A 20728-nucleotide genomic window follows, 5' to 3' on the forward strand; every position below is an offset into this window, starting at 1 on the left:
CAAAAATATTGAAACAGACATTTAACAAGGAAAGTAAATTGAAATAAATCCCCAATACCAAATGACTTGATCAAGCATGGCTGTAATGGGTACTAGTCACTCTATTGGCATACTATTGGCTAATATTGTATAGTGAGAAATTTGCATACATCAGTGAGGACTGGAGGGCAGCTCTCTTGGTTCCATTGTTTCTTGCATTCCCCCTGACGGGTACATGAATCTCCGCACCAGCCACATTGCATGAAACGCTCTGCTTTCAGGCAGCTGAGGCACGTTAGGAAGTGGAGGCAGCCTGGACCAGTTTGGTTTACCCGGAATATCTGCAAAATGAACAAAAAATATCAAGATAAGTGACAAAAGGATTAACAGTCTTTTTCCCACAGCCCTAACTGGGGCTAATGCCCCAATCTATGAAAGTGTTTTTAAATCTTCCATCCGCCATAGGAACATTCCATAGAATGTTTTATAGCAGAAAAAAAAATATTTAAAATGTAAATATAATTTACTTCCACAAAGGCATGCCTGAAATATATATCTGGTATGCTCCCTGCCTATAGCTTGAATAAAAACAGCAGAGACACTGGCTCAAGATAGTCCGGGCTTCAGAAAAAAGGGTCATGGGTTCTCTGTAATTCTACCCAGAACATGGCTGAAAAATTAACTGGCAATGGATCTACAATGGAAATGGTGCCCTGTATTAAACTGATCTGCTTTGGGACCAGAGCAACACTTCAGTACCTCATGCCATTTCCAGTTCAGAAGATTTATTTCCAGAAACTTCCAATCTACTTCTAGAATGGCTAGTTTGGAAGGAGGTTCTGCATGGCTAGGAGAAAAATGGAATATTCTGGAATTCTCTGGGATGTTCCGTCCTTTCTTTAACTGGATGGACATCATCCCAATTTAGTATGTACAAATTCAATCATTACGATCCTGAGGTGGAAGACACCTTCTATCTTAATGTAACAAACAAGGTCCTTTTTTTTTCCTGAAAAGCTCACATGAAGCAGGGCAACAACAACATCAACGACAAATGCTTAGAATAGATTCAGGAAGCAAATAAGAGATTTTCCTGAGCTACATTCTGAACTAGTACAGAAAATCTCTGTCAATAGGTTTTGCTGAACTTACATATTAGGCACTGAATCTAGACACTAACAACCTTTGAGATTTGCTTGTAATGTAAAATCAATGCATCTTCTGAATAATCCTCCTCCTCCCAGAAATAAAAGGATCAATAATCCTACATGGTATGTCTCAGTCCAAAGCAGACTCAGTCTCCCTTGAGAACTCAACATGCCTCACCTCATTTCCTGTGGCAAAGAACAAAGAGTGATGCAGCTTGCCAATTTCTCTCAGCACTGGCAGTTTCTCTCCCAAAGAGAAGTTGGCCATTTCAGCCTTGTAGAAACTGGATCCATCAAGAACCATCTAGGAATACAAACGTATGCACACACAGAAATTTCCATCAAGAGTTGTCCATTAGAGATTGTGATTATAAAAGAATGTTGTGACTACATTTCCAAATTTATCTATGGTCTCTGCTCAGAAGCATGGGAAACTGAAAATATAGTTCTTCCTATCACTACAAATCTGATTTCCAACAACTCCAATTTAATTGCTAGCAACCATTTTCCATGCTTTTAATAATTTAGTTTTTCTGATCCATGAAGAATTCAATTCAATAGCAACTTCTGAAAAGACTACAGGGACCACAAGTTAGGATCAAGGAGATGACATATGCAACCTGGAAATTTTCAGATTGTGTACTTCTAATATAAACATTTGAGGTAAATTCATTGTATATGGCAAAGAGCTATAGCTTTAACTAACCTGTAAAACACGTCCTTCAGATGTGCCTAAATGAGCCACAGTAAGTTCCCCTATTGCAGTTACAAAGATAGAGGTCAGCAATACATCAGACATACGTCCTTGCAGGAGGTCCAGTTTGAAACCATCCATAGCAATAAAAGTAGGTTTTTTCAAGCAGCTGACGTCCACCACTGGGCCTGAGAGATTCATCTGTCATGGCAAAGATTAAAAAAGAGTTCAAACACCAAAGAAAGGACACCAAGAATTCAAAAGACCATTGTGTGTGTGTATGTGTGTGTGTGTGTATGTATACACACATACATAGACACACCAGTGGCGGGTTTCAAAAATGTTTACTACCGTTTCTGTGGGTTGGCTTGTGGGCGTGGCATGGCTTGGTGGGTGTGGCTTGGTGGGCATGGCAGGGGAAGGATACTGTAAAATCTCCATTACCTCCCCACTCCAGGAGAAGGATACTGTAAAATCCCCATTCCCTCCCCACTCCAAGGGAAGGTTACTGTAAAATCTCCATTCCCTCCCCACTCCAGGGGAAGGATACTGTAAAATCCCCATTCCCTCCACATTCCAGGGGAAGGATACTGCAAAATCCCCATTGCCTCCCCACTCCAGGAAAAGGATACTGTAAAATCTCCATTCCCTCCCCACTCCAGGGGAAGTTTACTGCAAAATCCCTATTTCCCCCCGATCAGCTGGGACTTGGGAGGCAGAGAACAGATGAGGGCAGGGCCAGTCAGAATTTTTACTACTGGTTCTCCGAACTACTCAAAATATTTGCTACCGGTTCTCCAGAACTGGTCAGAACCTGCTGAAACCCACCTCTGACACACACACACACACACACACACACACACACAAAACAGGGCTCGTGCAATGTTGATTTTATATAGAAGAGGGTGTGAGAATCAGGGTCTTATGTGAAAAAAGGACCCCTTCTGGATATGAAATTCTGAACATTTTATCTGTTGGGATTCCCAATTTTATCTATTGTACTTCAGTGCCATTTCTGTAAAGGCCAGAGAAGGTATAAGCACTTGAAATTCTACTTATTCCGGAAGGCTATACCAGTGAGGAAGTAATAAAGATCAAGTCTGTATATTTTCAAATTGGGTTTTGTGGAAGCACAGGTTTCCACAATCACTTGAACAGTTTCCTCGAGAGACTAAAAACAACTTTAAAAGTACCAGTCTTGGATACATATTCAGTCATCTGTTCCCACCTCAGTATTCCTCTTCCCATTTCACTGGCTGTAATCGGCCTTTGCAAGCAGTCCATACAAGAGGTATTGGCTAGCTCTCTTTAACGATCAGTCAAACCTTGTCTTCCCAAGATCTTATTTTCTTCTGTTCAATTATGTTTGATTCTTGGAGACCGCCCAGACAAGTTCCTGCAGTTCTTGTCCCAAGTGCACACACCCAAAACTTAACTTCCTGCCTACCCCTCAATTCTAAGAAACATCTACCCAGGTAGTCCATGCTTTCCAAAAAGCAGCTGAAGGACTTGAAAGCAGAAAGAACTACAAAACTGTTGTTGTTGTTGTTAGTTGCGAAATCGTGTCCCACCCATTGCAACCCCATGGACAAAGTTCCTCCAGGTCTTCCTATCCTCTACCATCCTCTGGAGTCCATTTAAGCTCATGCCTACTCCATTTAAGATCATGCCTACTGCTTCAGTGATTCCATCCATTCTCTGTCGTCCCGTTCTTCTTTTGCCCTCAATCTTTCCCAGCATTAGGCTCTTCTCCAGTGAGTCCTTCCTTCTCATTACGTGGCCAAAGTATTTGAGTTTCATCTTCAGGATCTGGCCTTCTAAAGAGCAGTTAGGGTTGATCTCCTCTAGGACTGACCGGTTTGATTGCCTTGCAGTCCAAGGGACTTGCAGGAGTCTCCTTCCAGCACCATAGTTCAAAGGCATCAATTCTTTGGTGCTCAGCCTTTCTTATGGTCCAACTTTCACAGCCATACATTGCAACTGGGAAAACCAAATCTGTTAGGAGTTTCTAACTTGCTTAGCAGCACAAAAGCAATCATGGTGAAGCCCTCTGTCCCTTTCTGCATTCTACATTGTAGTTTATATTTGCATGAATACATGTGCATGTCCCTAAAAGGTCTCCTTAATTATCAAGATGGTATCCTGTGCTAATCTATTTAGGATTAGTTCTATTGAGCTGAGTAGGAATTAATAAAGAAATTTAGAACTGCGCTGCTTGGCGACAGTGCATGTGGGCCTCTAAATTTTTTGGAGTGGGAGTTTCTTTGAAGTAAACATACATGAGAAGTTTGCTTACAGTACGCAGAAATGCAAATATAACTAAGCTGGGCTGAAGTGGCTTCAGCCAGGCATTCATAATGGAAAAAAAAAATCCATGCTATCAACACCTTTCCCATATTTATGTCTGCTAGCATATGGATTATTATTATTGTGGGTGTTTTTTATTAGACCTAAAAATATTTAGACATGAATCATTAAAACTGGTACAGCTGCAGACAGAACCCCCCCTCCCCCGTCCCCAGTGAAAAATAGTAAAAGCTAACTGGCATTGCTGCTGCTTCTCATGGGACAAATTCTGAGAAAAGATGTTCAAGCAGAAGAAACAGAAATATGACCTAAGATTTATCAATGTTGATTTTATATGGTCTGGCAAGAAAGGCGAATCAAATATACCATATGTGTTGAAAATGAGCAAATACAAGCAAAATTATAAAGATATCTGAGGGTAAAGATCCAGAGTATTTAAAAAGCAAATATGCAGAACTCTATTAAAAAACAGCTTTGTATATTTTTTTGTGTAAGAACATGAAAAATGCCCGAAATATTAACTTGTTTGGTTAAATATTAAGTTTCTGATTTAAGTCTTATTTTTATGCACTGGAAATGTTAATTTTGCATTTGCAATAAATACTTCTCATTCTATTGCCAATTTTCTATCACTAATGCTGCTTCTGGATCAGGAGCTACAGATATATATATATTTTATTAACAGTTTCCATGTCCCAAAAACATTTCAAAAACATCTTTGCATTTCGCTATCCTCATAGGTTAAAAATGTTGACAAAGAAATAGTCACTTTTCAGATGAGCATGACGATATCCTTAATCTATGGCAATGCTGGATGAAATAATTGGAAGTTGAAGTTCATCGGCATTTGGACTGGACTGCCACTAATTACTCACTTTTTTTAACCTACTTGTGGCTTCATTTAACCTTTATCTCGGGAAGTATATTCTACAGAGCAATTAAAAAACAGTCTCTGCTCTTAGACTTACAATCTAAAAAGATGTCACACATTCATGCACCCAAGGGTGCGGAAAATTGCTCTGTTTACTATAGCCTGGTAGCTCAACTGTTAAATGTCCTTCATTCATTATGCTAATCACCAATTTGGTTTAATAACTGCTCACCTAAGTTCACATAACCTATTAAGTCATAAATCCTGATCGTATCAAATCATATTGAATGGACTCACGCGGCATGCTAAATCAATTCCAAATCACCAAAGGAACACAGCTTGGCTTAGCACAATTGTGAGAACCCAATCAGTGTCTGATGTTACTGAAATCAACTACATGAAAGGAAGCCTAATTATACTCTCTCTGATCAAAGAACACGCCAAGCATAGCCAGATCACAATCTGCCTGAAGCAATGTCCCAGACTGAATCTTCTATGACTCCGACTTATAGTAAACAATACTGAAGGAATCACCTGGGAGAGGTTGATGAGATCATCTACGATACCTATAGCTATTGTGAATTCCCCTCTTTGAGACCTACACCTGCCTGAAGAATTTCTCTGTAGAAATTGGTTCCACCCCCACCCCACTTAAGTGGCTGCCAAAGCTGTGATGTCTCATGGAAGCTTCTTTATAAGCTACACTGATCAAATATCCTCAGTAACCATTACAGACAGTTAGTTTATAGTTCCTTTGACAACTCCTGCTTCCTCTTCCTTTCACTTTTTAAGAAAAGTACTTGGTAGGAAACTACCAAGCAGATTGAATTTTTTGCCTTGCTTGTGAAATGTTCTTAATTACTACGTGTACTGATTCTCCTGATTGTTCAACTCTGAAAAAAAGTTCCTATCCTAATATTCACAATCTTCACCTGTTCAGGCAAGAGGATTGTTAGTTGTTATTTCTCACAGAAGCAGTGGTGCTACAGAACTCCTTGAAATATACAATCTGGTGTTCGGGTTTAGCAACTTTAGCAGGTTTGTGCCAAAATACTTGTTTTGCAAATATTTTTCCTACTTTCCAGTCGACAGTTCCAAAAATGCTGCTAATCATGTCCCAGGGACATTTTCTTCATTGTGCATTTTCTTATGCTGCCAAAGCATTTCAGTCTTCCACCTTAATCCTGGATTAATATTTGTCATTCCTAGCACAAAAAAAATAACCAGATGCAGGCAACCCAGCTTACTTTAGCTGGGTTGCCAGCATGCCTGTAAACCTTTAAGCACATCAACAAGAGATCAGGAAGTTACTGGATGCACAGTATACACATCTTAAAAGAAAAAGTTATGCAAGGTTCTATTATGAAATGGAAAAGATATCTGGAATTTCATTCAGATTTATGAGATACAAGGATTAAAGCAAAGAGCAGTATATCCAACCTGGAAAAGGTGAAAAGTTCAGCCATCCAGTAAAGAGGGAAGAACACAGTACAGAGCAGATAAATGACAAATAGATTATGGCACTGTGTTAATGAAAAACAGAAATTGCAAAAGTATCCCATGAAGACCATTATTCAAATGTAACAGAAGCCACAGTTTCCTACTATAGGAAGTAGCTGGGACAAACCTCTGGGGTTTTGACTTTCCTGTTCCAGCCATCGAGCCCTCCTGTTTCATATCCATAAAAAGAATTCTAAAAGCATCCGCTGCTGAATTTAAATTAAGCAGAGTTCTTCATGATGCACAAATATTGGCGTGAGTAGTTTAAGATGGGTTATATAAACCATGGTTTCTTTAACCCAGGTTTGCCCAAATCATGATCTGTTGTGGGAAAAGACCCAAATGCCTCCAACTTCTTTTACATTGGAGGATGAATAAAGGAGATGGAATGTGCACTGCTCCAAGGCTTGTTGGAACGTATTAATAATTACTTCACCAGCATTTTCTGTTATGGCTGAATCATTGTGTAGGTGGACATGAATTTTCAGATGATCTGGAAAAAAAAAGGTCCCTAATTTGTCAGAGCTACTAGTCTTTTATCCCTGTTTTTCCTTACAGTCGAAACAGAAAGATTCCCTCCTGTTCATCTGATTTTATTTTCCTTTAAAAAAAAAAAAGCTATGCTTTGGACAAAACCATAGGCAAGAAAAGCTTTTTGGCTTCTTCATCCAATATTACAACAGTCTATATCAGCTTCATATAATGGAATCATTTCAGGACGAAGGTCTTTCAATATTTACTCTAATAGCTCACTCATTACAGCATGTAGATATAGCATTAGGTCACTCTGAGGCAGCCACATTAAAAATGATTAAAAATTATGTGAATATTTGATGTTTTGATAAGGTTATCTTGTAAAAGAATTATACAGATAGTCCTCAACTTACAACAGTTCATTTAGTGACTGTTCAAAGTTGCAACGGCACTGAAAAAAGTGAATTATGACCATTTTTCACACAACCGTTGCAGCATTCCCATGGTCACATAATCAAAATTCAGCTGCTTGGCAACTGACTCTTATTTATGATGGTTGCAGTGTCCCGGGGTCATGTGACCTTCTTACAAAGTCAACGAGAAAGCCAGATGCACTTACCAACCGTGTTACTAACTCAACAACTGCAGTGATTCACTTAACAACTGTGGCATGAAAAGTTGTAAAATGGGGCAAAATTCACTTAACAAATGTTTCACTTAGCAACAAAAAATTTGGCCTCAACTGTGGTCGTAAGTCGAGGACTACCTGTAGAAGAAAGTTATTTGTGAGAACCTTGGCTTTCTGAATGCATTTCTTAGAGTATCCTCTGCTAGAGATCATTTCACCTAAGTGCTCAGAAGGAGAAGGAGAAGGTGAAGTTACTTTTGGCCATGAAGCCTTTAGTTAGTAGCCCAGCTCTGTTGATTCAATGGCTTCACTTTTTTTCTTTGGCTTCCGGAAAGGTATGTGCTCTGAATCGTTCTTTGATTTGTTTCACACCCACTTGTACACCTTCTGGGTTTTTTTTCTTCTCTTCTGTTACCAATTCTAATGACTCAGAATTGATTGTATGGGAGAGGCAGCTCAAAGGAGGAGCCAGAAATCTCCCTCTTCCTCTACAATTTTTTCAAAATATAAGGGTCGGCAAACGTTTGCTTGGTAATCTGGACTCTACAAAAGAAACAGTGAATCTGACCCTGGCAAAGAAAGGGTCCCTTAGCTTCACTAATAGCTCTCGGTCCTCCAGAAAGAAGAAAAGGAAAAGTGGGCCTGAAGAAGAAACAGGAGAGATAAAAGAATCTTCCCTCCAAAGACCACCTTAGCTGAAGGCTTTGGGGTTCTGTTCCAGGGTTACTTCAGCACATGTTGCAACATGAGTTTTGCATCTCAGAATGGCAGCTGTAACCATGAAGGCAAAAGGAATAGGGTGGGTCAAAGAGGACATATCATGCTCTCATTCTTTCCGCAGAATAACTTATCTTGTAACCAGCCTTCCCGACTCTTCACCTTCATGCAGCCAGACATCTTTTTTTTCCTCCTCCCTTGTAAAATTTGCTGCTGCATTTCTTTACCCACAATCTGTCTTATGCCACTGCTCCCCTCTCTTTAAATTAGATGGCCATCTATGTGATTCTTGTTATTTAGGAGCCTCATTAACACATTGCTCTAAACTGGAATATGTTTTCCTTGTACGGGCTTAGATGACACGTAGTGTATATCCAAACAACTGAAGCTTTTTCATCAAACCAAGATTAAGACTGGCCTAGCACTCTGAGCGTTCAGTCTCTATCCTTTTGGCCCTTCCACATCACATCACATTTACTATTTTTAGGCTTCTGACGTTTTCCTAGAAATATGCTATTTCAATTAATTGATAACTTTTGTTGCCCTTTACTGTATTTTTTGCCTATCCTACTGGGTGCTTCTAAATCTTGGTTTCTGGTGTTATCAGTTGAAATAGGTTGTTTCTTAGTTTCTTGTCAAAATCTATTTCAATTATTAGGATCAGGAGCTTTTGAAACACCTAGTAAGAATGATGCTGCTGCAAACCTATTTGAGATCACTGCTGTTCTTCTTTCAAAAACTAAATCCAAACTTATTTTGTTTTGACATATATTTCAGTAGTGGGTTTCTACCAGTTCGCCCCAGTTCGGGCAAACCAGTAGTGGCGGCAGCGGGAGGCTCCGCCCACCCACCCGGATGTCATCACGGACACTCTGCGCATGTGCAGAAGGTTCTGTGCATGCGCAGAACATTCTGCGTGTGCGCAGAAGCTCAGCATGTGAGCAAGTAAGCGCACGTGTAGCGAAGGTAAGAGGAACCCACTACTGATGTATTTGCAAATGTTTGCAACTCTAATAGTATACCATTTATATAGGCAAACCCTCTTCAGGTATACAATCCCCTCTGGGGGGAGGACTGAGAAACTAGTAAAGATATATCATTGTAAGATGACAAGAGTTTTACTAATGGCTACAGTGAAGTAGTAAATGTTGGGAATAAGACATTTTTAGTGTATTTATAAAAACAGATGCCAAATGTTTTTGCGAATCGTGGCATGGGGTCTGGTTGTTTATGGGACCGCCTCTCCCTAAGAATATCTGCCCGTCCTACTAGATTGAATAGATTAGGGACGGTCCCAGATTCCTTCCCTGAAATCCTGCCACATAGTGTGACCTTGGAAGTGTGCTTTTTTTTGACCCTACCTGGAAACCTTCCCCCAGAAATTCAGTAGATACCCACCCTTTTAGCCTTTCAGAAGGCTAAGATCTGACTTTTAACTGAGACACTGCAATAGGATAGAATACAATGGAAAAAATGGAAAAATGGAAAAAACGAGGTTAACTGGAGCTTTCTGCAGGGCATCCTGAGAATATGAATAAGCATAGAATTTTTATTTTTATTTGATTGCTTTACTGTCTTATAGTTGTTTTACAGTTACTGGTTTTACTGTTGTTGTGAGCAACCTAGAGTTGTTTAAGATAGGCAGACATACACATCTTTTAAATAAAATAAAATGGGAAGTACTTGCTCAAACAACAGCTACTATCTGTGAATACACGAATGGAGGATTCTCTATTTACTGAGGGTAGATAAGTAGATGCAGAAGTGCATTGATCTTAAATGCCAAGTCTCAACAGCCGCATACTTGCTGTTAATACAGACCCAAACTCTTAGTTCCAGACTGCTTTGACATCAGCCTGTCCTTTCTCACCATGTCAGGCAGCTGCCAAATTAGCTAACTGGCCAGTCAAAGATTCATGAATGTATAACTTCCCATTGCTGCTGTTCTTGAAGATTACAAGCGGAAATTGAGCAAAGTAATAAAAATGTGCCTGCCATCTCTTTACTAAGTGCTTTCTTCCTTTTTTTTGAAATCAGGTTGTGAAGGGTTTCGCAATATTCTGATTCCGGCAGTCTGGTCTTACCCATGTTTTGTGACTAGTTGTTGAGCAAGAGTGTGGTCAGGGAAAGGGTAGGGTTCCATGATCATGTCCAAAGGAACTCTCACTGTAGGGCTGAGTAGCACCTGCTCAGATTCACTGATATAGAGGAAACTATTCACTGAGATATTAAGGTACGTGTGATATAATGCAAATGCGTAATGGGTGGGGAGAAGAGTTTTTGAGTTAAACTCTACTCCCCATGAATTCAAGGACATGTTTACATAGTTGTCTTGGCAACAGTATACAAGGAAGTACTTTGCCACTGCCTAACTCTGATATGTTTTCATCAATCTCCTACTTAAGCCTATAGCTCTAGGGCTATAGAAGCAGATAGAAAAGCATAGATATTCAAAGTTCACAATACTTCACAAGTATTTTGACAATAAAAAACAATTTTGCTAAGGCACACATGAAAGCCCTTCCCATTTTATTTAGCTGTGCCAAGGGCACTCAGCCTGTCCTCTTCTGAATATAACATAGCTGGACAATTAATATAACACAATATAGCTGGATAATTAATCCCCCAGTCATTGTAGATTTTCTGTCCTTCCACTGTTTACTGCACAAGACTAACTAACATCAGCATTCCAAGATATCTGTCAACAGAACAAAGTTTTAAGTAGATATAATTTTAGTTACAGGAAAACAATAAAGAACCCTCAAGTTTATAAATCCAGTGTTCTCAAAAATAGTAAATCTGTCGATACTTGAAAGAGTAGAGATTTTATGAAGAATATGTAGTAACACATACCTAAACACAGATATGTGTGCAAAGATATCTTGCAAGAAAGACAGCAACAACATACAGTATGTTCAGATACAAAGCAGGTCTCTGACATTATCTTTAAGGATTTTTTTAAAAAATCATTTTTTATTTTAATATCATTATATCTTCAAGGAGAACATCTTTGCATTTGGACATCTGCCTTAGAAGTTTAAAGGTAAAGAATGTCCATAAAGAGATACTACAAGGGAGAGATGTACTGTATTACAAGAGGTTGAGTCTACTTTTCTGCTTTGAGTTCTTTATTCTGCCACAGATGCAGAGAGCTTTTCTGTTGATGCCACCTGAGTTTTATTTATTAAACAAATTTTATAGCCCTCATAGTCACACATCAATTCAAATAAATTAAAGGGGGCAAGTCTTTATTACAATTTATATTGTTATAATCTGTGGTGGAAGAAGCAAATAGCCTCTGATCTGGTCCTTTGTGGCCTCTTTCCTCATTATCTAGCTACACTGGGCTAAGACAAAGCCTTGGGGATGCAGGAAATTTCTTCTATAATCACAAATTACCCAGATTGATTCCAAAAGGCAATTCTCTAGGAAATGACTGAAAAATCTCCAGGAAGGCGGATACATTTTGGGTCATAGCAATGGTGATCAGAAACTGTTGAGACCTAATAGAGGTACACTGAATTCCTGCTATGAATAGGTTTTTTTATTCAGTATATTTTGTATTTTAATATTTTTTTTCTTTTTTCAGTCTACAACTTTATATTCTTCTATAAAATATTCCTAAGGAGCTCCCAGTTATTTAACCTACAAAAATATATATTACAATTGTTAATGCTTAATCATTTTCAAAGCAGGCAGCTGATGGACAAGTGAGGCTGAGAGTCAGAAAAGGCCATAAAATTAATGAGAAGGTATTGACATTTGAAATGGAAGCTATGATAACAAATGGAGATAATACAAAAGCTCATTTGTGTTCTTCTGAAAAGTGGCACAGATTATAGCAAGAACCTGGAAACAGATTACTGTGACTTCTTTGAGTTCCTTTGTACATCAGCAAAAGAATGCACAGGTAATAAATCCAAGGTAAACAGTAATTTATTTTGTGGGAATTAAAACTACAATGCAAAATACTAAGCCTATAAGCAAACTTTCTTTGCATTTCATCCTGAAGGCATAGTTTCAACTATGCCAATTATTTTTTTTCCAACTTTTAGAAATATGAATTTAGGCTGATATAATAGACTACAGTTAAGCAATCCTAACTAAAAAAAACAGAATCTATTTATTTTTGATATTTATATAGTGCCAAATTAAACTATAACTTAAATCCCAAATTCAGAAAATTAAAAATAAAATTATCAATTTAAACAGAATTTAAATGGCAACAAAAAAATGAAAAATAGTGCATGGCAGAAAAGCTGAGTCTTAATAAATGTCCTCTACTTGACAGATCTACGTGGATCACATGAGACAATTGTGTTTTGCTTGGGTTAAGTTTCAGATTGTAGAAGAAGGTTTCTCTGCCCGCCCCCCCCCAAGTGGATCACAGAAACTAAATCACATTTATGTGAAGCCGCTGGGTGAGATCATCCGTGGTTTTGGGGTGCAGTGCCATCTGTACGCTGATAACACTTAGCTGTACATCTCCATCCCAGACCACCCCAACGATGCCCTTGAAGTGATGTCCCGGTGCCTGGAGGCCGTGCTGGACGGGGAGGAACAGACTCCAACTCAACCCCTCCAAGACTGAGTGGCTGTGGTTGCCGGCGTCCCGATATAGCCAGCTGGTGCCATCGCTGGCTATTGGGGGCGAGACATTGGCCCCCACGGAGAGGGCGCGTAACTTGGGTGTCCCCCTGGACACACGGCTGTCTTTAGAAAAGCATATGATGGCTGTGGCCAGGGGGGCTTTCTATCAGGTTCGCCTGATACACCAGTTGCGCCCCTTTCTGGATTGGGACTCCTTATGCATGGTCACTCATGCCCTCGTCACTTCCCGCCTGGACTACTGCAATGCTCTCTACATGGGGCTCCCCTTGAGGAGCACCCAGAGGCTCCAACTGGGGCAGAATGTAGCCGCGCGGGTACTTATGGGGGCGACATGGCGCTCCCATGTAACACCTCTCCTGCGTGAGCTGCATTGGCTTCCAGTGGTCTTCCGGGTGCGCTTCAAGGTACTGGTTCTCATCTACAAAGCGCTCCATGGCTTAGGGCCCAGTTATTTACGAGACCACCTTCTGCCACCGATAACCTCCCACCGGCCAATACACTCCCACAGAGAGGGTCTCCTCAGGGTGCCGTCAGTCAGGCAATGTCGACTGGCAACCCCCCGGGGAAGAGCCTTCTCTGTGGGGGCACCCACCCTCTGGAATGAGCTACCCCCAGGGATACGACTGATCCCAGACCTCCGAACCTTTCGCCGGGCTCTGAAAATGTTTTTATTTCGGCAAGCCGGGCTGGCTTAGAATTTTTATTGGTGAATTTTATGGGTAAGGGGTTTTAAATTGGGGAAAGTCATTGGATTTAATTTTGTTTTAAATGCATTTTAATGTTTGTATTGGATGTTTCTTAATCTTGGCTGTTCACCGCCCCGAATCCTTCGGGAGAGGGGGCGGTATAAAACTTTAAAAAATAAAAATAAAATAAAATAAATAAAGTCACACTATTTCTACAGTGATTTAAATTTAGGGGTTTTCCATGTCTATATTGTATTTTCCAAACTAGTCATGCTATCATCTTGATTGCTGCTGATCTTAAAACTCAGAAAACAGTCTCAACCCATCAGCCTTCCCCTCCAGTTGACCAACAGGAAAGAGCAAACAAAAAGTTATCTGTCCTACCCTTGAACTTTGCAGAACCTGCCAAAACAATGTTGCTCTTGCCAAAACTCCATAATATGTGAAATTTAAAAAAAAATGTATGTTAGCAATCTCTCCCTGGCAGGTTTCAACCTATCCATTTGGTACCAGGAAAAGCTAGCGGTACCTAAGTATCATGCCATCACTGAGTTTATAGTCCTCTTAGTGATATGTTGAAAAATGACCACTACAGGAGAGTGTGCAGCTGAGGGACAGGTAATAATTCTTATTTAAAGAAATACTATGCTAGGAGGCCTATTACTGGTACACTTTTTCCTCAGTGTTTTAATTTATTTTCTGTCACCATTCCATTTGAGAGTACAGGATGTAAGAGATTATAAGGCAGACAGTCTTAGAAAAACCTATATGAGCATGACAGGAATAGGATTTACTTTCCAAGTCCTGGAAAAATGCAGCACATTTAAAGCATATTTTTAAAAGCCAAAGTTAGTTGGAAAATAATGGACTAATCTCTTTTTGTTTTCCAATTTGCTATTGTGGTAATTTATAAAAGCCATGAATCTTGGATCATATAGTCATCCCAAAAAACTGATTTAAATATTTAGAATTCTTGATGGAGTAAAATGTTTGCTTTTCCTCTCTGGGTTTGTTTAAATAGTATAATTGGAATGCTAATTTCTTATTTATTTATCCCTATTACTTTAACAGAGTTTTATCCAAAAAGCACAGAAAGGCAAAAAAATAAATAAAAGTTGAAATTATATAAAACTGTTAAAAGTATGTTAAAAGTATTTATCAAAACCCAACTTTAAAAAATATTTATTTTCCCTGTTCTGCGCAGACTCAGTTTACATGTTCCTGGTAGCTTCTTTCTTCACTCAACAGAAGGCTCAAATTTGGGCAGAAAGTGAATCACAACCTGGACAGATTTCCCCTTTGGCTCTTTATATAACTGTCTCATTTTACTTGGACTTTTGGAAATGGGAAAACAGAACAGCCGAGATGCCTGACTTCTTAGGTCAATCACTATTCCCATAGTACCCACCAACAGATTGTTTTTGTGGAAAAGGAAAAAATGCCAGAAGTGGTGTGTGAATCGGCTTTCGTCTTTGGGCTGCCATTACTTTCATATTTGCCCTTAAGCTTATTTCTGGTGCCAAAGAAAATTGCAGCATACGTTGAATACCGGGGAGAAAGTAGCAAATGTGCCTTTTAAAATTTCTGTTCTCCCCATCTCTCTGTTAAATCAAAGAACCCAAAGTAGAAGTAGAAGTATATAGCCAACAATGTATAGCAAAAGTCGGGAAGGAAAGATTGCACAAGAGCCATCAATTTTCTCACTACCTACTGGGATAGAAATAGGTGTGGACCTGGATTCCAGATACCAGCTATCAGCTACCACTGAATTAATAATTTTATCTCCATGGATGTATTAATGTTTTACAGAAGGGATAACACTATTGCCAGACATACATTTACTACCAACTAACATCAATGTTACTGATCTTTTCTGAAAGAAACATGAGTCTACATTTTACCAAGGTGTCATGAAAATGCGGCAGGCACTAAAAGATGAGACAGATATACTGGATGCACAGAACACAGAGCGTGGAAAGAATCTCAATTAATGGAAAAGAAATTCAAAGACTTGTAAAAAGATCATCTATTATCTAAATGATTTATATAATCACCCATCTAACAATATATCTTCTTTATAATAGCAGCCTGAAAATAAAGTAACTCCACAAGCTATATAATTACAGTATTATCCCCTTTCTATAAAAATTTAACATGTTCTTTCATATTTTATTATTGTGTCAGTAGCAACTCATCTTCCATTCATTTATGCACATGTTTGAATGACTCTCCTTTCCTGATGAAAGATGAGCAGAAATTGCATTTATGAAATTATAAATCTTCCTTTGGTCTAGAACCGTGATGGTGAACCTATGTCACGCATGCCAGAGGGGGCACGCAGGGTCCTCTCTGTGGGCACGCGTGCCATTGCCAGCTGCTCTTCTGGTTTCTAGCACGCGCATGCGCACCAGCCACCTGGTCTTCGGTTTCTGGTGCTCAGGCACGCACAAGCTCATGCGCGTGCAAACACACTTTCCAGTTTGAGCACTCAGTGCTGAAAAGGTTCGACATCACTGGTCTAGAAGCAACATTATTATATGTTCACATAAGGGCTCCCAATGTATCTTAACAATTTCCAGTAATCATTAATCTCTCAGCAAAATTATAACTATCTGTAAGACATTTAAAATAAAGGACAATAAAACAAATTTATCTTGGCATATAATTCCTTGAGTAGAGGCCATGAAATTACTGCATTAATATAGACCCCTTGGAATACTTTGTGGAAAACTAACATAAGAGGGAAGTTGGGTTTTGTTTTTTGTTTTTTTTTAACTGAAAATTAAATACTTTAATTTAGAAGAGGCTATTTAGGAAAGGTTTGATACAGTGGCACTCATAGCCTTAGCTTACAAGGGTACACTCAAAAAAAATGAGAAGTATACTTCATTGAGGATACTGCTATGATCGGCAACTCAAGATCAAGTTCTCCCTTTCCCCCCCTATAATTATAGGACTATTCTCTTTGATTGTGACATTGTCATAACTACACAAATAGACTAAAATTTCAGAATTTCCAGCCAATCATATCTGGAAAGCACCAAGTCGGGAGGAACAAATTTTTAACAATCTGGTAACTAACATTGAACTATAGGTAATGTGTAGCTTTCAATGTCATGATTTGCAAATGTTATCCAAATAAAGAGGGATCAACAAAAAGGTTATTTTGGACTGTACATAAGGTCAAATTATGTCATTTCAGAAGTGTGTTGTGACAGACCAAGATGAGATTTGTACTAGAGTTCAAAACTAAACTCACCTGTACTACTAATGCTCAATTAATCCCTCTGCTGCCTCTCTGATACTTGTACTGAAGTTTTGGTACCAACAGCACCAAAATCTAATATAAATCTATAAATAAATCTAATAAAACATAAAACAAAACAGCACAATTTTTATTTATAAAAATTTGGCATATTTGGGTTTTTGTTTTTTTTTAATTGTAATAACTCTACTAAAATAGCTATCTCACTACCCCTAAGAAATCTATATAATATACAGTATATATGAAAGCAGAAAACTCTTGATGAGGACTCACATTATGTGGGCAGTACTCCATGTGTTGATAAAACGTTAGTCCTCGAAGCATCTTGTCATGAACGTCCAAACTGCAGCACTTCGTCATCCCTGTTTCAATAGCTTTATTGATCATATGCAGAGGAAAAGCACAAACGCCCGAGTACTTCTGAGGCACTTTGCTGTCCCGATGGCTTTCAGCAAACACACCAAAGAGAACCAGTTCTCTTTCACTGGTACCGATTGCTTGAGCCAACATGGAACCAGGATTGGTAGCATGAGCTGCCTGCAAGACATTAAAAACTACATCTTTAGGCATTATGCTCAGGCTCCTCTTCCGCTTAGATTGAATGCGACAATCCAAGTTCAGCTCTCGGTACCTGTGAACCTCAGTCTCTTCAGTGCTAAGTCGTCCTATCCTAGTGTGGTATGAATTGGAAATAGGATCTTCCCTTTGGACTGTCAAAAAATAGACAAACTTCTGGTATTGAAAGGAATACACATAGTGAATAGAGTATGTGTCTTGATACTCCGGCAGCACAGTTAAGGAGTGGAAAGGATAAGCAAACCCATCCAAAGTACTCTTTGGTCTCCGTATTGACACTGATTTGGGGCTGTATGTGTCTGCTATGGTTGTGTTGATGGTAGATCCAATATAAAAGTATGAAGCAGATCGCATATCAACAACTACAAGTGTTGTGCCTAAGGGACTGGCCACACAGTCTGGACACTCAGAAGGCCTGTTCTGCTCAGGCGAATACAAGCAGGAGGTTTCCCCAAGCAAAACAATGTCACCCTGTATCTCAATCCTATGCTGGAAACAGATGCCATGTTGAGAACTTCCACAACTGTAAAGCCAAGGTTCAACAGGATCCATCACCAAAACTTTGTTGTCTGTGTTTTGAAAATCCACTGGCCCTTTCACTGGACAGAGAGCACAGATCTCGCACTCAGTACTCCCCCAGGGCCCAGTCACTAGAGTAGACAGAATTTTCAGTTCTGAGTTCAATGTGTAAATCTTATTCTGAACTGCAACAAAAATAACATTACCAGGCTCATAGGTAACCATATTCTGGATCGCAGACGTAGCTCTGAACGTAGGGAAGTCATATTTTACTGTATAATCTCGGGTCAAGTTATAGGAGATATGTTGGCATTTCCAGGTCTTCCCAGTGATTCTTATAGGCAACAGTCCAAGAATGAAGCAAACAAGAAATGATATGCCCATACTAAGGAGGTAGGAGTAAAGCAGAATCCTGTTATCAGAAGCTACCTCAGCTTTTCTGTTCTATGTGGCTCAGCAATCCATCCAGAATACTCTACCATTGCATTACAGCTGAAAAGAGAGAGAGAGAACATGGATGAGTGATGCTGCATGGAAAAATATGACATTTGTCTTTCCTTTTAACAGAATAACAAAATAACAGAGTTGGAAGGGAACTTGTAGGTCATCTAGTCCAACCCCCGCCCAAGCAGGAGACCCTACACCATTTCTGACAGATGGCAGTCCAGTCTCTTCTTGAAAGTTTCCAGTGATGAAGCTCCCACAACTTCTGAAGGCAACTTCTGTTCCATTGGTTGACTGTTCTCACTGTCAGAAAATTTCTCCTTATTTCTAGGTTGAATCTCTCCTTGATCAGTTTCCATCCATTATTCCTTGTCTAGCCTTCAGGTGCTTTGGAAAGCAGTTTTACTCCCCTCCTCTCTATTACAAACCCTCAAGTATTGGAATACTGCTATCATGTCTCCCCTGGTCTTCCTCTTTGCTAGACTAGCCATGCCCAGTTCATGTAACCGTTCTTCATATGTTTTAGTCTCTAGTCCCCTTTTTCCTGAGCCTTTCAAATAATTTTCCCCCAGTTATCATTATATGGCTGAAGGTTCAAACCACAAAACAACCCATAACTAAAGTTTTTTTTTCACAGAGGATTTTTTGATTTTACACCTAAAGGCTCACCGCTCTTGTGCAAGATTTATGTACTGTAGATGTAGGTTATCAGTAAGCAGTCATGCAGGGAGAAGCACTGCCGATGTTGAAAAAGGAACTGCACTCTAGGTAAGTTTGCATTTCCTATCATCTCTTATTTTTAGATTGGTTCCAATCCCCTCTAGGCAACCTGTGTTGATAATCCGGGATACATAAAGTAATCTAGGCTGTACAACCTGCCTGGAGATAGTTTGAGATAAGACATTTATATCAAAGCAGAAAAGAAAAGAGTCTTGTATTCCTTTGACAAAGGAAAATGAATGGTTTAAGTAAAGGACTAACAATTCATTGCTCAGTGTAAGAATCTGTTTTACGGGCAGAGTTGGGTTAACTGTAGTTGTGTCTTACAGCTTACTCTATGGGTATCCCAAGCATTTTGTTTTTTAAATAACAAGCTAGTTGGTTGAGCAGAATGAAAACTTGGCTAATGTTCTTATTAGGAAAATAAATATACAGTTGCAAGTCATTGGGAGTTTGGCGGTTATTGTTATACCTGGCACTTCTCTAGAGTTCTGATTATACAAATAGAAACTGAATTTAGTTTTTTTTTTTTTACACCTTTTGTGGACACTAAAATCATCAGCCATCAGTGTGGCAGATGAACACACCTCTGGCTGTTGAGATTTTCTCTCTGAGAAGTTACCTTCCTTAACTTCACCAGGTTAGGGTATTTTTGCGAACCTTTCTGTGCGGCCACCTGGTCTAGGGTAGAGAGGAAAGCGGAGGGAGTGTTCAAGTGCCGTCCTCCTTCGATTCTATCCGTGTTCCCCCATCCCACTTCTTTCTCCTCATCAAAGAAAATCGGGAAATCGAAGAAAGCGATAGGCTTTTCATTGGAAAGGCACTTTCTCGTTCTTGAAAAGAAGTTTTTACAGCTTTTTAAGGCCGGGGTTCTAGAAGAGAAAACCAGCCGCGTCTCGAAGAGGCGAGTGGAGAAGTAACACGCGCTGGCCTCTATAGCCAGCCTCGACCCCCGACGGCCTCCCCCCACCTCCCCTCCAGCACTCCCTCGCCCGAGGACTCACCCGTCGACGCGGAATCGAGGAGTTCAGCGCTCGGCAGATACTTGACCGGGAGGCTCCTAGGGAAGAAGGCAGAATCGGGACGGAATCGGGCGGAGATCTAACCCGCCGGGCGGAGCCAAGGCAATTTCCCCTCCTCTTCCTCCTCCCCTCCACTTGCCGCCTCCAAAAATTCCCAGGCTGTTCCCATTGCACCGCGTCTCTTCTGCTGGAGGCAGCTTGGGACAACCTGCTTTAAAGTGTCTGCCTTTTGCTTAGAAGGCCATTGCTTTCCTCCGACGGTAACTCGGACCCGCTAAGGCTGCGAGCGGGATCTCTTTCAGCAGCAGCTCGAGGTCCCGCCGTCTTTCGCCCGAAGTACGATGCTGACGTCAGCAGAAGAACGTGCTTTAAAGGATTAAGGAGCTGGGATTGCTTCAGACTCTGAGCACGCCCCCCCCTCTTCCCTTTAGGCACAAGCTATACAGCATCTCTCTCTCTCTCTCAGAAACTTCTCTGGAGATTTTATATCGAGGCTCTAATTTCTACCGGCTTCCTGGAATTGAGAGTTGGCGAAAACAAGCTATTTAATCTTGCATCTCTCGCTGT

General features: G+C 39.9%; 1 protein-coding gene across 1 annotated transcript in view; it reads right to left on the minus strand.

The window, feature by feature from the left end:
- MST1R (macrophage stimulating 1 receptor) overlaps nt 1-20513 on the minus strand; it is a 57203-nt gene extending 36690 nt beyond the window's left edge. Inside the window, exons 1-5 of the mRNA XM_034440937.3 lie at nt 20144-20513; nt 17154-18467; nt 1834-2022; nt 1306-1431; nt 150-320 (exon numbers count right to left, since the gene is read on the minus strand). Of these exons, the coding sequence (XP_034296828.2) occupies nt 150-320; nt 1306-1431; nt 1834-2022; nt 17154-18359 (1692 nt within the window). The 5' untranslated portion in view covers nt 18360-18467; nt 20144-20513. The remainder of the gene's footprint in view (nt 1-149; nt 321-1305; nt 1432-1833; nt 2023-17153; nt 18468-20143) is intronic.
- Nucleotides 20514-20728: the final 215 nt, after the last annotated feature.

Source organism: Pantherophis guttatus, chromosome 2 (assembly GCF_059756535.1).
Source record: "Pantherophis guttatus breed Tessera chromosome 2, ASM5975653v1, whole genome shotgun sequence".
In the NCBI taxonomy this organism is placed as follows: domain Eukaryota; kingdom Metazoa; phylum Chordata; class Lepidosauria; order Squamata; family Colubridae; genus Pantherophis; species Pantherophis guttatus.